The sequence below is a fragment of the Rhamphochromis longiceps genome, linkage group LG17, assembly GCF_057381845.1.
Source record: "Rhamphochromis longiceps isolate RC_006_pf linkage group LG17, R_longiceps_female_GT1.1, whole genome shotgun sequence".
Classification (NCBI taxonomy): Eukaryota; Metazoa; Chordata; class Actinopteri; order Cichliformes; family Cichlidae; genus Rhamphochromis; species Rhamphochromis longiceps.
In genome coordinates this window covers 34314649-34334460 of record NC_140573.1, presented here as the reverse complement: position 1 = coordinate 34334460, position 19812 = coordinate 34314649, and the positions used below count along the sequence as shown (strand labels likewise).

Sequence of the window (19812 nt, the reverse complement as noted above, 5' to 3'; positions counted from 1 at the left end):
TTGACCATTCTCTGTAAACCCTAGAGATGGTTGTGTGGGAAAAGCCAAACAGCCACGCCATGTTCAAAGTCACCTAAATCACCTGTTTTTGTTGCCATTCTTATACTTAGTTTGAACTTCGCCAAGTTGTCTCAATCATGTTTACCTCCTTAGATGAACAGGATTTCTTCCATTTTATTGGATGATTAGATGTTTGCATTAATGAGCAGCTGAACAGGTGTACCTAATGAAGCGACTGATGCGTGTATATCAACCAAACACCCTCGGTTGGTCTTAAATGCTAGTGAATTGTATATCTGATGCTTTTAACAATAGATTTCTTAGAAAAATGGATGGAAAAAATGTTTTTTCACTAAATCTGTTAAGTTGTAGATTAATTAACCCACTTAGGGTTTGATTACTTAGTGGCATTAACAAATTTGCATAAATTACCTCTTCATGCAGCGTTAGTGCAAAATAAAATCTATGATTCTAGATCAGGGTCGAATTAGAGATTAAATCCCCTGAGGCATGAACTAATGGAAGCACATTAGCACCGCTATCATGTAGAAATCAACACGTTTGTCAAAACCAAGTTTTAAAGTCATGTTCTTCAACATGACTGCTAAATACAGCATTGCTCACCATAGATAGAGCTACAACTCTCCCTACAGGAGTGAGTTTGAAGTAGTCATCTGGTATCATTTTGCAGGATCTTCTCCAGAAAGGGACTCAACATTAATGCTACCTGTTGTGATTTGAAGCTCTGTGCACATGTGTGTGTGTGTGTGACAGAGAGTTTTGCGCTGGATGTAATGTGTTCATTTAACTGCAGCAGAAACAGCAGGTGTTTGAATGATGCAGCACACTTGCTCCACAGCAGCGCTCTCTGTCTTTTTCTCCGCTGACTCTGCTTCTCCCTCTCTGTCTTACATGCTTTCCCTTTCTGTCTCTCCTCCCTTATCTTCATCTTTTTCACCGTCTGTGTCTCCTCTGTGTCTCCCCTGCTGCTTCCCTCGGCTCTCTTCCTCTCCCTCCACAAGCAGGTATCCACGTGCCTTCGTGCGAATAGCCCGAGGAGCTCGCCAAAAGGTTTCTGTGCTGTAATTTTAGCAGCTGTTCCACTCATCGATATGCCAAGACAAGAGACTGTGTGTATGTGTGAGTGTGTAGAGGTGATTATGAACTGACAGACTTTGGGATTTCAATTATAGAACTGAAGTGCAAATTCTGACAGTTCTGCTGGAAAGAATATGCCCATATGAGCGTGCTGGCGAATGAGCATCTGCGCGTTTGTTGTGCTTGTTTTTTTGATATATTTCAGTGCATTTTTTCCTTGCCCTTGAGTGGTTTTACACATGTTTGTCAGGTGGACCTTACATCCTTGCAGCAAGCTTGATGTTCACATCACATTGGGCACTCAGACATCCTGTTTCTGTCTCTCTCCAACAGGCTCTACTGAAGATGTGACTTGTGGATTACACGCTTTACTCCCTAAATAGATTTCTTCAAATTCACTGACACATTTTTGCACTACCGCTGTTTTTTTTGTTTTTTTTGTTTGTTTAGCTTTTTTGTTTCTGTGCTGTCTTTTGGATTATGATTTCCTCATGGGGCTCGGTTAGCTCCATCTCTGGGGTCCTTTACCCCTCCTTCATCGACCAGTAGAAAGGCCCAACATTTATATTCATTCCAGAACTCTCAGTTTTGGAATCCTTCCTCCGAGATCTGCTTTGTTAACTTCTTCATTGATCATGGAACCACGGTGGAGACCAGTTTCCTACCCCTTGTCTCCCTCCTTCATCTTCCTCCTCGTGGCTACTTCTTACACTTGGCTCATTCCCGTCGCCTCCCCTCAGCGAATCCCCACAGACCCTCAGGCGGCACCAGAGTATGCCCACTCCATCCGACTAGATGGCGATATTATACTCGGTGGATTATTTCCAGTGCACGCCAGAGGGGACCGTGGCACGCCATGTGGCGAGCTAAAAAAGGAAAAGGGCATCCACCGCTTGGAGGCCATGATGTTCGCCATCGACCTGATCAACAAGGACCCCGAACTGTTACCCAACATCACACTGGGGGCCCGGATCTTGGATACCTGCTCCAGGGACACGTATGCTCTGGAGCAGTCCCTGACGTTTGTACAGGCCTTGATAGAGAGGGATGGATCCGATGTCCGCTGTGCCAACGGAGACCCTCCAATCTTCACCAAGCCGGATAAAATCGTAGGAGTGATCGGAGCTGCAGCCAGCTCGGTGTCGATCATGGTGGCCAACATCCTGCGCCTGTTTAAGGTAAGAATTGACACACCACTGAGCCGCTTTATTTTTGTTGTTGTTTCTTTTTCCTTCTCCCTTCCTATCCTCTCTTTTTTTGCATTTTGTGTTCATATTTGGCTTGAGAATACGAGTTACACGGGGGGGGGGGGGGTCATGGCTACAGCTCTCTTCAATGCTGCAAGTTCAACAAGGCAGAAGAGAGAGAGAGAATTTTTGGAGTGTTTGGTTTTGCCTTTCAAAGCCTAAAGTGTGATTTTATCTCATGTTCAGATGTGTGTGTCTATGTGTGTGTTCATGTGTGTTTGTGTGAGCGAGAGAGATGTGTCAAGATGTGTCAAGTGATGCTTGTAAGAAAAGGGTTTTTGTGTGTGTGTGTGTGTGTGTGCATATGCTTCTGCTGTGCAGCTTAGATCATTCCTGGCTTGTGGTTTAAGCCAGATAAAAATGGCTGCCAAACACAGGTATCAATTACTGCTGAAATCTGTCAACAGACCCTTCATTCACTTACAGTTTGTGTTTATGTGTGTTTGTATGCGTGTGAGCACATGTGCTGTATGTTTCCCCGCTAGGACATCTCTTTGTGTCTCTGTGTTCTTCATCACACGCGTGGGCCTAATTGAGCATCCTCATGAGTGCTCATGTGTATGCTGTGCAACGGTGTCCCTGCTCATGTTTGTGTCCTTGCAGCAGCTCTCTTGTCTCTGGTTGAGAACAGTTGTACCTCTCTCTCTCACAGAGTATATTTCTATGAGTGCGTTTGTGTGGGTGGTTCTGTTGTCATCATTAGCTGCACAGGCCTGATGGATAACCATATGATTATGAAATATGAGTCCAGGGATGACGCCCATGGCATTTCACATCCACATCTATCCCACGCTCTTTCACAAGGTGTGTGCGTGTATATGGTGTGGCCATACATTTTTCACCTGCCCACTTTCAGAAATCCATACGCTACAGGCGTGTGAAAACGTACAGGGCTGTGAGAGCGCACATGTGTTATTGAATGCACTTGTTAACAACCAGCTCGCGCTTCAAATGGGAGATTTGCATATTAAACAACAACGGCAACAACTAAACATGATTTATGCCAGGATCTGTCACAGCAACAGCGCTCGAACAGAGCCTTTCTGCCTCTGTGCCGTCTCATTCTCATTTGCCTAATACGATTTAGTGCCGCGCATGTGTCTTTTTGCGTGTGTTTTTATGCGCGTTGCATGTCGGTATGTTTTCTGTGCTCGCCGGCGAATGTGCAAACCAGTGTGTTTGGTAAAGCGTGCCAGTGTGATTATTTGCAAACACGTGGGAGTCTTTTAGGCATTTATCTGTACGTGTCCGATGGTATCAACCACATGCTTGTGGCGGTGGTATTGTGTGACACACGACTGTATCTTTCTCTGCGTGGTTTAACATGAATAATGTACCATGGCTCGCAGTATGAAAATAGTATGGAGGACACACACATGCTCACAAGCAAACATGTCTTTTTTAAATGGGCTAATCTGACAGCGCCAGTCACAGCTAGTCGCCCACTCAACACAGGGGGCTCAGAAAGCAGATACAGAAGTGAGGGAGAGTGTGTGTGTGTATGTGTGTGCGCGCGCACGTCTTCTAATCTCACAGCAGACAAAAGAGATTCAAACAACAGATTGTGTGAAAAAAAATCTAAATCCTCAAGAAAACAGATTTTATTTAATTTTTTAACCAAGCTTAGCTGCAGAGGGAGCCACTCACTGACAGTCACAGCTGAGAGAAATCTAGACAAACAGCATGACGTTATTGGAGCTTTTTGTGCTGCTCGTCTGTTTTTAAAAGATCTTCGCACTATCTTCATGTCAGTTCTGCACTGTGGGATGAGAGCTAAGAGGCAAAGGGACTGACATGAGAAATAATAAGATAAAACTTTGTTCATCCACATGGTGGGAAACCAGCCATGGACCAGGCAGCGGAATATTGGGACGCAAATTTTACAATCAACTCAAAACTATTAAACGGAACTACACTATATTGCCAAAAATGTTCACTCACCCATACATATCATTGATTTCAGGTGTTCCAGTGACCTCCACAGCAACAGATGTAAAAAAAGCAAGCAGAGAGAAATGCAGCCTGCTTCTACAAAATTGCATCCAAGCCTTAGATCACCAGTGCAATGCAAGGCATCAGCTGCAGTGGTGTAAAACACAATGAAGCTGGACTCTAAAACAGTAGAGATGTGTCCTCTGGAGTGCATCTTTGTCTGGCAAGTCGATGGCCGAGTCTGGGTTTGACGGTTGCCAGGATAATGGTACTTGTCTGACTGTATTGTTCCAAGTGTGAAGTTAAGTAGAAGTGGGATTATGGTTTGGTTTTTCAGGAGTTAGGCTCCAGTGAAAGCAACTCTTAATGCTTCAGCAGGCCAATACATTTTGGACAATTTTATGCTCCCAATTTTGTGGGAACATTTTGAGGAAGACCACTTTCTGGTCCAACATGACTATGCAACAGCGCACAAAGCAAGGTCCATAGAAATATAGCATAGATCAATGAGTTTGGTATAGAAGCCTGCACTCTGTGCAGGCCAGTCACAGAGTCTGGCCTGCACAGAGTCCTGACCAAACCCAATAGAACAGCTCTGGGATGAATTAGAGCGGACACTGTGAGCCAACATCAGTGTCTGACTTCACAAATGTGCTTCTGGAAGAATGGTCAAATTTCCCAACACACTCCTAAACCTTGTGGAACACATCTCCAGGTGAGTTGAAGCTGTTATAGATGGAAAGGGTGGGCCAACATCACAGTCAATCCAACTGAGAATGGGCTGTCACTAAAGTGTTTAGGCAGATGAGTGAATACTTTTGGCAATTTAGTGTATGTGGAACAACTGTCAAGGTTCATTTGTTGATTTTGTTTTGACTTAATACATGAAAGGAAAATCAAACTTTAGTACTGTATAACATACTTACTGAGCACAGTGTTCTGGAGCTATAGTCACACATATTATCTAGATCAGCAGTTTGCACCCTATAGGATTTCGAACCTGCAAACTGGGTCATGGAATGTGTCTAAGAGATGATTAATAGGATTGGAAGGCAATAAAAAGCACATCTTCTCCACAAACCCTGCTTTCTGTTATATCATGCAAATTGCTTGCCTGTATACTGTAGTTTTACCCCTGAAGGGCTCTAAAATATATGAGAAAGAGAATCAGTCAACTCATAATCTACTTTACTCGGAGATTAGAGCGAATAAGAGAGCTCCAGAAATGTGGGCAATAATTCCACATTGCCAGGGAAATTGGATATGTGGAAAAGAAAGGCATAGCTACAATTGAACCATGAAGTTCATCTGTAAAGTGCACGTGATGGATGTTTCCAAATGATTTGATGGAAATGCAAAACACCAGCAATAATTTTACCCAAGCTTGTGTTTCTGTCACATCAGTTTGTCTAGGCATTAGTCACGGGTTCATTTAAAAGCAGCATGATTCTCTGACTTCCTCGCTTCCATTTGTCCCCTTAGAAAACTAGATTTATCCTTCAAATAGTCATGGTTTAAAATGAATCTGTGGGACAGCAGATGTAATGCTGCCTAATGAGCTCTTTGTAAAACTTTGGAGCGTTTTCAGCTTGCGTTGTTTGTTGGATTGATGGTTGAATTGAATTAATGAGGTACTATTGATTTATACGATGAAGACTAGATAGGTGCTGCGCTGGGTTTTTTCACAAATTGTAATTTTAACCTGGAGCCTGAAACATCCTGTGTATTACAGGGCTGCCCACTCGTTTCCTGATTGCTGTTTCTGCTAATCAATAACCTTGAGGAGTCCACATTTTTTTGTCTTTTCTCTCATATTTTGTCTTAATTTTTCTCTACAGTTATTCACTCACCAGCAACTATCTGCTTCATCCAGGTTTATTGATCGTGTTTGTGCACGGATGGGTAATTACAAAACATTATGGATCCATGAACCTCCGAGACCTTTAGATAGTTGTCAGACCTCCTTGAAGCTAACCTTTGCTTGGGTACTATCGCCATATAAAGCTATCACTGTAAAACGCTGACAGTCCACATTGGCATCAAATTTGTCTCGATAATGTGGCTTGATATTGTCGCAAGTAGTATTTAAGAGACTTTTACATCAGTGCCCCCCACCTCAGTGTGTGGCTTTGTCTGCTGTGTCGCCAGGAAATCATACATTGAAGTGAAAAGCACATTTCGCTCAATGACACCCGCATGCTGTGTGTCAGAAGCCGAAAATGAAAGTCAATTCATAAATTGATAAGTGGTGGCTTTTCCCTAGTGAGAGCTAATAGAATGACTTTGCCTTAGGGAATTTAGGAAACACTTCCAGTATGCACACATCTCTCTCTCTGTCTCTTTCTTTCTTTCACACACACACACTGAAATCTCTACCCTTCATTCAATCAGCATCAGTTCCACTTGACTCTGCTTGAAGCTTGCAAATACACACAGACACACTCTTATTTCCTCTGAGAAGACAACTTATTGTCTGTGTCTCTAGTGGATTTAATGAAGTTGTGTGTTTCATTTCCAAGGTCAGAGCAGGAAGCCTTTTCCCACGCTCTGCGACATTGCTGCACATACATCCAGTTACTCTTGCACCGGTGGGTGAGTGTATGTGTGAGGAAGACTCATTGCCGAGAAACCTTCTTATTGCTTCCATAACTCAGCTGCAGCTTCCCTTTCTTGTACGTCTGGAGAATTAACTGCCGCACTGTGCGATATTCATTTGCCCGCATATTACCGCCACCTTGATTGCTTTCCTGGGTTTGTTGTTTGAGCTGTATTTTTCCACTGTGACAAGTACATCCTGGATCCCAGTAGTAAGCTGTGACAGTTGCACAATGAGTTAACTGCATATATGAAAACCTCCTTATCCGTGGGCACTGCCTGTCTCCAAACAGAATGCACAAACAGAAACGCAATAACAGCCCAGTCTCACATTGATATGTGTAGCAGCTACGCTAGTAGCATAAAACCAAATGGAAACATGTGAGGAAGTGTGGTAAACAAAAGAATTCCTCGATAGTGACTTGAGGCTAAAAAGCAGCCAATCCCTGTGCTAATGGCCTCACCAGAAAACAAAACAAAAAATGCTTCTATAGCTACTTTCTCCATTCTTAAAAATGCCCAAAATATATTCTCATTGTTCAGTTTTAGCTTGCATGTTTAAATTATTAGCCTTATTAGGCTAAGGAATTAAGTCACTTAACACGATCTCTCCACCATGTATGTGGTTTTTGTGCCCTTTGGAGCATTTTAAGGAATTTATCTGAGAAATGATATATTGTAAATGGCTGGTTATGTAGTTAACTGTACTAACAGAAGTCACATGCTAGCACTGTTAGCAGGGATCTCTCTGCTATCTGCTATTCACTCCTATAGCTTGCAGAAGCATCTTGCTAAGTGTAGCATAATACACTGATACAGTACATGGACACGCCTTGCTTGAGTTGAGCTGATATTTTAGCTTTCCAGTCTCTCATCCAACTATGGTCCAATCCAATATGCCGATGAATATAATACCAAACTCAAGACTTAAAAATATCAACAGATTAATCTCAGTTTGATCTGCTCAAAGACTTGTTTTCCAGAACTCTGTAGGCTTTTTTAGATGTAGTCTGGCAAGGTCAAATCTGAGTGTCTTGTTCTTGAAGTGTAACCAGTTGTAAACGTCCCATTTCCATTTATGAAGATATCTCTTGATTGTAGACTTTGAGAATGATATGGCTGTAGAAAGCCCTTGAATTGAAGATGAAAGATGGCAATTTAGTTTTCACGTGGTTATGTTAAAAACACAAGTACTTGCCAATAACAAAAAAAAAAGAAGACTGTGGCTCCACTTAAACTCTTTCACAATATTAACAGCATTTGAGAAATCTCCATTTTCCGTTTTGGTGTGAACAAAATCACATTCTTTCTGTTAAAGAAGCGCTGGAATGGAAATTACTGAGAACATATGTTTGTTCAAGCTGTTGAAATGCAATGACGACTGAGAGTTTTGCTCACTTAAAACAATCTCCTTTTCAGACACATCATTGCCTTCTGAATTTACAAATCAATTTGGCATCAGGCTCCACAACGATGACAACGGCTGCATTAAAATGCTATTAACAGGAAATGCTGTAATTTTATTCGGATGCTTATTCAGACACAAGTCTGAAGGGATTTGCTATTAGTCTCAAGGTCAGGTCGGTTTGTTACACGGTCTTGTTCTAATCCTGCACACTCTTTGATGAAATAATGACAGGAAAGACACCAGTGAGCGGAACGCGTGTGAAGGAGACTTTGCAAGGAAGCGAGAGAAGAAAGGGGAATTAAGACAAGAAAAGAGTGAAGATTGGACAAGGAAAATAGACAGAAGGATAAAGGTACAAATAAAAGATAAAAAAAGGCAAAAAGCCAGAAAGATGGTGAGCAGGGGAGAGTGTGACATTCTCTAGAGTGTAATGATATGGTGTTGATTTCTTTCATGGAAGCATTATGCATTAAGAGGGTGATGATAATGAAGCCACAGAGCACTCCGAACAGCAAGCAGGAAGGCTCATTAGGACATGAGTGGGTCTCTGTTTCGTGTTGACTTGTGCACATTGCTTCACTCCGAATTATCTGCAACAGGGAAATATCACGACTGCTGCAGCTGGGCAGGACGCGATCATCCAACCTTTACTAACGAAGGCAGACTTAATGAGCAAATGGTTAATGAAGGGAGACTTAATTGTCCTTCTGAAATTATTTATTACTTTCATTTGTAGAGTGTTGCCTGGAGATTCATTAACAAGAGCCATATGTTATGTGCGAACATGGACGAAAGTGGATTTATTTGCAGCTGAACAGTGCCAGTCTTGTGATGTGGGTTTGAAAATAGCAAGCAGGAAACCCCCAAATATGAACGTGCTTAGTAAAGTATGAAGCCGAATATTAATGGAGCATGGAGCTAACTCAGCCTAGCGACAAAGTCAAGTTCAGCCATCCCAGCAGATGCCAGTCCACTTTAGCTGATGGCCATTTCCATATCCAATGTGCTCTCTCATACAGGGTGTGTTATTTTTAGCTGCTTTGGCCAGCTTTAGTTACTTTGCACACCACCTCCAATCCTCCCAATCAATGTCATATTGTCATTTGAAAAATACCGTTTTCACAGGTTTCTATGCAGTCCTGTAAACACCTACATACACCTGATAATTCGAAAACTTGTAGAACCACCTTTAGCAACAATGACTTGAAGTAATGGTTTTCTGTTTGACTTTATCAGGCTCTCACATGTTTTACAATACAATGTTTTTTATCTGTTCATTAAGGTTTATGGGCATTGATCTATGCACAGGTCCTAAAATCAGGTTGAGCTTTGCACTATGACTGGACCATTACATCACCTTGATTCTGCTATAATTGGGATCATTGTCCTGTTGCATGTTCCAGTTTGGGCCAACCTGTAGCTGTCAGACAGATGGCCTCGCATTTGACTCTAGAACTATTTGGTATACACAGGAGTTCATGTTGCAATCAATGACTGCAAGTTACTCAGGTCCTGTGGCTGCAAAACAAGCCCAAATCATTACCCCTCGAACCATCGTGCTTGATGGATGGTATTAGGTGCACTTGCATCGTACATTATGATCAGGGAACCCCCTTTGGCCTTTTCTGTTCAAAGGACATTATTGGAGAAGTGGTTTGTTCAGATGCAACTTTGTAAACCTAAGCCACATTCTTTCATGAACTTTGACATGTGACATCCATCCATCCATCCATCCATCCATCCATCCATCCATCCATCCATCCATCCATCCATCCATCCATCCATCCATCTTTTTCAATTATTTTGAAGGGTTTTTTCAGTGTTTTCAATTCTCTACTCTCTTCTTATTACTGTAGTTCTTAAAATCCTTTAATTTTCTCAAAAATCGACAGTGCGCCTTGTAGTCCAGTGCGCAGTATGTATGAATTCTGATTGTGCTTACTGACCGCAAAAAGAATTTTATGTGGTACACGGTGCGCAAAAATCTGTCAAAGTACGACTTTGGTAAGCTACGAAGTCTAAATTCCTTCATCTTTAATAAATGATCAGTGTTGCTGCTTTACCAGGTGTAACAATTAAGTTTAACATCCAGGCATTCATGAAAACAGAATGTATTAAATTTAATGCAGTTAGAAGTTAGTAGGAAGTTAGCTCACTAGTTTCCACCTAAACATGATATAGCATGTTCTGACTGAGAGACTTCTGAAAAAATTAAACGTACAGCTCTGCTATCACTTCCAACATAAATGAAGACAGAAAACTAAACAGCAGTGACGTTTGTAGGGTTACTGAAGTTGGACTAGCTGGTATACAATGGTGTGTTACGTGATCACTAGCAACACAGCTATGTTAGCATAACATAAACAGTGAACCTGGAGGATGAACGCTAACTTTTTTTCCACTCAATAAAAGTTAACCTGAGGGTTCCCGATGGTTAGGGACAAATGCAATCGCATGGCAGGATGCTGTAAACGGACCAAACTTCAGTCAGGAGAACAACTGAGATAATTAATCCACAATACAAGGTTAGTCATTAATATACTGCAACAACATGGGAATAGAGCAGCTGCGAGACAATTCAACATTAATGAATCAATGATACGGGAAGAGGAGGAAGAAGCAAGAAGAATGAATTGAGTAAAGTTTGACTTATCCGACTGTTTTGTTTCGCTTAATGCGCCTTATAATCCGGTGCGCCTTATGGTCCGAAAAATACAGTAATATAATTATTTTCTAATTTATCTGTAATAACAATTATATTTATAAAGACTGTAAACTATTACTGTCTGGTGTCATTTTCCAGTAAGTACAAACTGTTTAAATGGATTTGAGCCTTTAAAAAAACTGATGCATGATGGATATGCCATAATCTTGTAAAAAAACAAAACAAAAAACAATCAAACAGCTAAACAAAGAAACCATTTAAAACCGTTATAATGCTCACAATCTTTTTAGGAGAGGTCCGCGTTTCATCTCGCCACTCATTCATCCAGACAAAACCCAGCGTAACAATGCAGGTCTATTTACTTGTAAAGTTTTTTTTTGTTTATGAGGCGAAATGTGGAATGTAATTTAAAGTTTAATCAAGATCTCTGAAAGGAACTCAGAGGTCATTATAAATGTGTAATGAAACCGCTGATTGTGCTTGTGTTAATGTGTGGATTTATTTGTGTCCACTTGACCATGAATGTGTGTGCCTGCTCGAGAGAAAGGGTTTTCCTTTAAGGCCTTAATCGAATGTATTTGTGTGTGTATGTGTGTGTGTTTGAGAGAGGTGGGGCGAGTAAAAGAGATTGAGTCTGTCAGTATTATCTGTATATTTGTGCATGGAGAGCACCAGTGTATGGAGCGCATTATAGTGGAATGAGATTCTATCTCCCCTGCTCCTTTCATCAGGTTTGCGGCTGAATAAAAGCTCAGATAAGGGATAAGTGAAGCCATTACAGACAGTCAAAGGTTTCACACATCACAGCTGGACAATACAGACTTGGCACATTTGTTATGTTATATTTCACAGGGCTTTACTTACTGCGGACATTTTGACTTTTCTAAATGTGAGTATAACTAATAGCATTATTAATGGGTGAATTTTGCACCTCACCTGAAGGGATGGAAACATTATTAATGTCTTTGAATTTTGGGAATTATTTCCTCCACTTTGATCTGTTCCCACCATTAAGGAGCAGTCAGGCAATTTCGCTGCAGTGCCCAGGGATCAACTCAATTTCCTCTTTTGCATCTTGCAGCAAAACCGTTGCTCTGCATGTTTTTGGGAGAGTTAAAGGAAACCAATGTGTTGCGGTGGGATCTGGGGTTCTGTGGGCTGCCAGTGATAACTACTGAGTCTACACCCATTGTGTCCTGAGCCAGGAAGCTATGCCAGTGAGCCAGCGTGTACAATACCAGGACCCTGGCACACTTTCACGGAACACAGACATTAGTGCAATTAGTCACACCTCTGTTTCAGAAAACAAAATGTCCACTGCGAGAAGAAGATAGAGACTACATCTGAAACAGCTGAACAAGTGCAGACAATTACTGAGGAAAATAAAGTACTTTGCTTGCTATTTTTTGTTGGTTATTTATCTGCGTTCTATTATTGAATCCACACTTGCATGCCATTTATCAGCGTGTAACCAGTGTGCCAGCTGTATGAAAGGACCCTGTGTTTCACAACACTTGTCATTCCAACATGAATTTCTGTTGTTACTTTGGTTCCCTGATGAAATGTTTTCAGCATGCTTGATTTCACCACTTGCTCTGGAAGACAGCGTTATCTGCAGTGGAATGATGCCGCAGTAATGGATTCTCTCATTTGAAATAAATGAACTCGACAAGGAGAGAGAATGAGATTGAGGGAGGACACAAACACACACAGAGTGAAAAGTGGTTTCTAGAAGTCGAGCGATTTTATTCCAAAATGAGATATTCACTGTTTCATGATGTAAATGTGATGCAAGTAAGTAAAACTTACTGGAGTTTCAAGGTTTGTTTCAGTGCACGGTAAGTGAAGTGTGGAGGTAGGAGTGGGTGGTAAGGCAAGCAAGGACTGTATCACCGGTAGCAGTCGCTGCTAATGAATGTTATTTTTAATGATAAGATTTAATTATGACAGCTGGTAAATGTATGCCAGGTGGTCAAAAGCATATTGCTTTTACTTCTCTCCAATATATCAGAGGCCTGACAGGTGAAGACCAGCATCATAATTCCATCCATCTGTTGCAGGGGGCTGGAGCCTGCCCCAGTTGTCACAGGGCGAGAGGCAGGGTACACCCCAGACCTACAGGAGCTCCTCAGCCAAGGTTGCCAGGGCTATGAAACTAAACGCATCATGTAAATGAAAAGTTAGCGGCATCATTTAAATATCATTAAAAACAGAGAGGGTAGCATTTGGTAATGCTTATTCTCCACTGTTTTTGATGATGCCAGCTAATTTTTTAGAAGGATTTTTTCAAATAGCTTGCAGAGGTCTGTTGACAGCCAAAATGACCATAATCTTTTCATCAACAGCCATGGGGCACGTGCTGGGTATTTGATAAGAATGTCTAAAAACATAAAGATGCCATTTAAAAGAAGGACATAGCCTGAGAGTCTTAAAAGTGAAGTCAGTAAAAACTATCCAGATGAGTTTGTGGCTTCAGTAGCTTTACATCTTCTTGAATTAAGTCATGCTTATTTTATGATTAATGGCTTGTTAATTCAATTCAATTCATTTCAATTTTATTTATATAGCGCCAAATCACAACAAAAGTCGCCTCAAGGCGCTTCATAGATACAGAGAAAAACCCAACAATCATATGACCCCCTATGAGCAAGCACTTTGGCGACAGTGGGAAGGAAAAACTCCCTTTTAACAGGAAGAAACCTCCGGCAGAACCAGGCTCAGGGAGGGGCGGCCATCTGCTGCGACCGGTTGGGATGAGAGAAGGAAGACAGGATAAAAGACATGCTGTGGAAGAGAGACAGAGGTTAATAACAGATATGATTCAATGCAGAGAGGTCTGTTAATACATAGTGAGTGAGAAAGGTGACTGGAAAGGAAAAACTCAATGCATCATGGGAATCCCCCGGCAGCCTACGTCTATTGCAGCATAACTAAGGGAGGATTCAGGGTCACCTGGTCCAGCCATAACTATATGCTTTAGCAAAAAGGAAAGTTTTAAGCCTAATCTTAAAAGTAGAGATAGTGTCTGTCTCCCGAATCCAAACTGGAAGCTGGTTCCACAGAAGAGGGGCCTGAAAACTGAAGGCTCTCCCTCCCATTCTACTTTTAAATACTCTAGGAACAAGTGTTAAAGTGTTAAGGACAGGAATACATTGTGATTGACAAGCCAGTAGTCTATGAGCAGTGTTGGGAAGGTTACTTTTAAAATGTATTTCACTACAGATTACAGAATACATGCTCCAAAATGTTGTTTGTAATGTATTCCGTTAAGTTACTCAATGTAACGTATTCTGAATGCTTTGGATTACTTAATACATTGTCATGCTTTTTACAACTACATGACTGTACTATTGCTGTGTGCTTTATTACTATTAATGAAGAATACTTGCTACCGAGCTAACATTGTTAGTTTATAGACTGCTTTCAGAACTGCACTTGATTATTTGCAGCGAGCAGGTTGTCAATGCTATCCATCCAGTATAACAGTCTGCAGTCTATGAACTAACCTCAGCTAACGCAAGCTAACAATGTTAGCTTGGTAGCGAGTAGCTTTCAGTAATAGTACGATAGGGAATAAAAAGATAGGGAAGTGGCCCATAACCCAGGTAGCAACCGCAACTGAAATAAGGTAGTTGCAGTAGGCTAATGCTAGTTTTTTAAAAAAGAACTTACTTTCAGATGTTTCTTTTGGTTAGAGGGGGAGTGTTTTGATGCTGAGAGCAGCTTGGTTGCGGGCAAACAGTGTTTGCATTGAATGGTCAGATTTTGCCCATATGAAGTGGTGTCGGAATTTCCAATTAAGAAATGCATTCCTGCCCGTGCACTGCCGGCTCTGTTGTGCTGGTTTCGGGTCCATTGTGTAACTGACACCACCAACATTAACAGGACGCTTACATTAGAGCCTCTTATTTCATGTTTTGTTTGAGTTTCCAGCAATGCGTGGAATTACCAAAGTTAGATTGGGATTAGAGAGGGGATACCCTAACATATCAAACAGGAAAAGACCACAGTGTAATCCATTTTTTTCAACAAAGTAACCGTATTCTAATTATCACCTTTTGAAACAGTAACTGTAATGGAATACAGTTACTCATATTTTGTATTTTGAATATGTAACACTGGTACATGTATTCCGTTACTCCCCAACACAGTCTATGAGCAGGCTGTGTCCCTTGGTTCCTCAGTTAGGTTCATCCCTTCACTTGTTTCTGGAGTTGTTCTCTACATTATAAAATTTGATAAGCTGGCACAAATTGTTGACAAGAGTGTTGGGCCATAAAAAAAAGTGTTGGCTGTAGCTCATGAGAGCAGGTTGAAGAGCAGGTCATCTATTAATTAGAAGGTTCAATTCCTGGCTACATGTATCCTTGGGCAAGGTACTGAACCCCAAGTTACTCCCAGAGTATGAATGTAGGTGTGAATGTACGATAGAAAACTCTTGGATGTAGAAATACTTGTGTGAATGGGAGGATAAAGGGTTTTGAATGCTCAAGTAGAAAGTGTTCTATAAGAACACCTAAAAGACTCAGTATCTGCAGATTTCCTAACTTTGGCATTTTGATGCCAAAGATTTGACATGCTCTCTGGCATTAACATCAGCACAAAGACTGCACGGGGAGCTTCATGACATGGGTTTCCATGGCTGAGGAGCTCCCGTAAGTGTGCATATATAAGAAACTTCACCTTAAGAAGGGTAAGTTAACTAAGTTGTTCACTTAAGAAGTGTAACACGGGATAAGTCATGTGAACCCAACAATATGCCGAAATAGAAGAGCTTTAAGTTGAATACATTACTTAAAAACTATATACGTATATGTCAAATATATTTGAATAATAGTAGCTCAGATTGTTTTAAAAAAGCTTGAACTTGTATTTACATTATGTTTTGTATTATTTACTAATCTCTGTCACTCTCTGTTGCAAGCTCCATACACAATACAGTTCAGAAACACTCGTTGTATTAATGTAAAACACCGACACTGGACAACAACAACTGCTGGGAGTTATTTGTCGCTGCAGGATTCTCTGTAATTTTTGGCCTAAACCTAAACCTTTACACTTGTCTTAAGCATTCAAACACTGAAAAGCACATGAGATAGTAATCAAACCCTAAACACGACAAAACTGAAGTGTTGAGCTACAGAAGTACTAAATTAAGGACTGGAAGGCAAACAATAACAGTTTAATGAATCAATGCACTTGTCCTTGCAGGAGTTGTACTACATAACTGAGACAAATATACTTCTTGGGTAAAAGTATAAATAACTTGATATCAGAACGTTTCAAAAACCAGTAAGAATTGAGGTAAAGTCACAGATTTAAATTGACTTAAGGACATTGTTTGCATTTACAGTGTAGAAGCATTTTCAAAATGATTTATATCATCTCTTTATTCAGAGCGCTTTGGCTATTCAACATTTGGTGCCTTTGTGAGTAATGCAATTATTAAAGCAGAAAGAAATAGGATCTGTTTAGCTTATTTGCACAAATCAATATTTATTAATTGCCAGTCATATCATCATTGCTACATTTAACAATGTTGTCACACATGACGGATTTTCCTCATATCACACAGGCCTAATTGCCACTTAATCTAATGGAGAGTTAGACTGGTGTGATCTATCTCTTTGGTAGCTGGCTTCTTTCCTTGCTGTGCGGTTAGTTACGGATATTGTGGAGGTTATTTTATGTACTCTGCTTTGTTTGTTTTGGATCCTGACTTTGCTGTGGTGCAGCAATATTACAGGAAACTGAAGCCAAAAGTAATTTAGAATGTTGTCACTTTTGTGGCTTCTGTTGTTTTACTCACCTGATGATAGTGTGTGATTTGTGAACCAGCCTGCACAGAAGCCCTGGTAGTTAGTATGAGAAGATATGGTGTGAAAATTAGGCATTAGAATTCAGTGTTGGGGAGTAACAGAATACAATCAGCTTATCTGAGCAGAGTTGGACAGAGTGTAAGCGAGTAATCCACAACTTGTGACAATACATCTTTAAACTGCATTGCCATATTATCTTAGTAAGGACTCATAAATAACTACTCAAAACAAGTGTTAGGGAAATCTGTCCAGAAGTAAAAGATATTGGCTGATATATCGACTTTTTAAGTTACCAAATATCGGTATTGGTATCAGTCATGAGCATATATCAGTTGTGGTCTAATTAGAATGCAGGAGACTGTGCTTCGGAGACTTTGTCATACAGATGCATAAATACATTTATGTGTGAAGATAACTTTTAAATCTGAATGTTCATGGTGTCTGTGTGCATTTCACACTGAACTGTGCTTATATAGCCGAGGCAATTAGTTGATTAGTCAGTCAACAGGAAAATAATCAAAGGCAGTTTTGATAATCACTGAAGCATTTTAGCTGTTTAATCAACCAAATTTACACATTAAATATGAGAACCTCCTGCCTTTCTGTATTATTATTGTAAATTGGCTCCTCTCTTTTGGGTTAAAAAACAAAACAAAGCTGTTTCATTTTTTAAACTAAGTTCTCAAAGGACTGGTCTTAAGTTCTGCTCTTCCCAAAATAAACTAAAACACAAACTTGTGATCATGCTTCTATCAGCAAGGAGAGTGTGCTGTATTGGCTTAGTGCAAATGCTGTGTACAACATCTGAAAAAGCTATTTGGGTCATCTTTCAGTTTGCAGTTTGGTCAGAATATCCTAGAGACACACACACACACACACACACACACACACACACACACACACACACACACACACACACACACACACACACACACCCAAGAAACTACATAGGTGTGAAATTTGTTGGCAACCTGAAAATGAACAGAGATGCGGTTTTTAATAGGAGGACACATTATGTTAAGAATAATATCACCAGTTCAAGTGTATCAACTCACTGTTGTGTCTGCTAGACAGCTCTTAAAAAAATACTGTTGTTGCTATAGCATTGTTTCTGACTGGAATAATAAACAGAGTGTGGAAAAGGTGCTTCTTCTTCTGTTTCTGCTGTCAAAAATGATCTGAGCGGTTGCTTTCTGGTCACAGTAATCAATTTGTGTGGTTTCTAAAGAATTATATCAGTCTGCATCGCTGCCACAGGTGGCAGAATGAACACCGGGACAGTAAGTTCAACAGTGTGCTATGGAGCAACATAGGTAGAGACATTGGCACGCTGCTTCTTCCCTGTAAAGCCAGTTTTGTTACCTCAAAATTGAAATCCGCTGAGATCTCAGCGTAAAGCAATAATAAAAGAAGTTAAAAAAAAAATTTAATGAGACATGACTCATATATTATTTCTCAAGCTTGTTACTAGGGCGTCGACAGGAAGTCGACATGAAAAAACGCTGCATTCGAATACATTTTTAATATTTACGGGGAAAAAAACAGAGAGGGGCAAAAAAAAGTGCTTCATTAAGTCTGCCTTATCTTTCAAGACGCATTTCAAGTGTCAGTGCTGTTGAAGACTTTGTGCACTTAAAACAAGAGAACGCCACATAGTTCAGGGATTAGAAAACATTCCAGCATAGAGTTCTTTTTTTTAATAAATGTGACTGAAAGTAGGACAGATAAGTAGAGAAAATGAGACTGAGGAAAACTCAAAGGGGGGAGAATGGGATGCTTTAAGGGCCCCATTTTAATAACATGCTGCTGGTGTAGAGCTAAAAATCAATGGGTAGTATGTGTGTGTTTGATAAGGAGCACTGAACATCATCCAGTAAGATTCATGATGTTTGGTGATAAAAGCTGCGGATATGAAACAAGTTGTATAGAGAAAATGATGCGCTTCTTTCCTTTCATTTTCCCCCATCTTTTCGCCTCTTTGTTATTCAGATTCACCTCTTAATATCGTTTCACTCTTTTTTTTGTGTGTGTCATTATGTTGTTTCCTCTTATCCCCGTTCCTCCATTTATTTTCACTCTGTACTTCTCTTCCATCTCTTGAAAGAGGATGACGGGGGCAGTAAAAAGCAGGGCAGTAAAGGTGGTAGATAAGGAGAGGGAAGGCAGTAAAAGTGTAATCGTCAAAGGGAAAGAGTTCAGTAAAGAGAAGCGGAAGACTCGAGGGAAAATGCAGGTTGCAAAGACTTTTTTTTTTTTTTTTTTTTTTACATCTTGCAGTGATGTTGCATTAGATCGCAGAGAACAGGTGAGAGGACCGAGAGGAAAAAAGAGGTTAAGTGTTTGGTGTTCCCACATCCTAGCTCTCTTGCTCTTGGTGTGTCTCAATCTATCTTCCTCTGCATCTGTGGTCTTGCCATCTCCTGCAGCCTTCCTGACCATGTTAATAGCAGCAGCGTATTATTTATGAACGAAAAGGCAAGAAGACATGGAAACAACATTAGCAGAAAGACAGGATCTTCCTGCAAGAAGCGACATCTTTGAAGGGGCATTGACAGGATGTGTGCTTGTGAGTGTTTAAAATAGATGTCCTCCTTTGAGGAGATGACGCATGCTCGATATGACACTTTCTTTGTCTGTATCACACACCATCTATGTGCCCATTAAAAAAACATGTGATGTACTGATTGACAGTTAATAAAATGAGGAATGGGAGATTTAAAAAAAAATGGTTTGTTTACGTTGCTGCATGTGGGACTGGAGTTTCTGTGTGAAATTGTTTCTCTGAAGGTTTGGAATATTAGCACATGTGTATGTTTTGTGTGTGTGAGAGTGACAGATAAGCAGTGAAGAGTGCATTACTTGCCAGTTTCTGCCAATTACCCCACTAAGCTTGAGGTCAAGCGAGTAAGACAAAAAAAGTTCCTTTCTTTTCCCCCCCACATTTAATCCACATCCGTTGCCTGTGATTGCCTCCTCTCCTCTCCTCTCCTCTCCTCTCCTCTCCTCTCCTCTCCTCTCCTCTCCTCTCCTCTCCTCTCCTCAGAAAAA

The 19812-nt window shown here is 40.7% G+C and overlaps 1 protein-coding gene across 1 annotated transcript in view; it reads left to right on the top strand.

Annotated features, from left to right (window-relative positions):
• grm8a (glutamate receptor, metabotropic 8a) overlaps nt 1–19812 on the top strand; it is a 307806-nt gene that overhangs the window by 5182 nt on the left and 282812 nt on the right. The window contains exon 2 of the mRNA XM_085386123.1: nt 1432–2276. Coding sequence (XP_085242249.1) covers nt 1734–2276 — 543 coding nt within the window. The 5' untranslated portion in view covers nt 1432–1733. The remainder of the gene's footprint in view (nt 1–1431; nt 2277–19812) is intronic.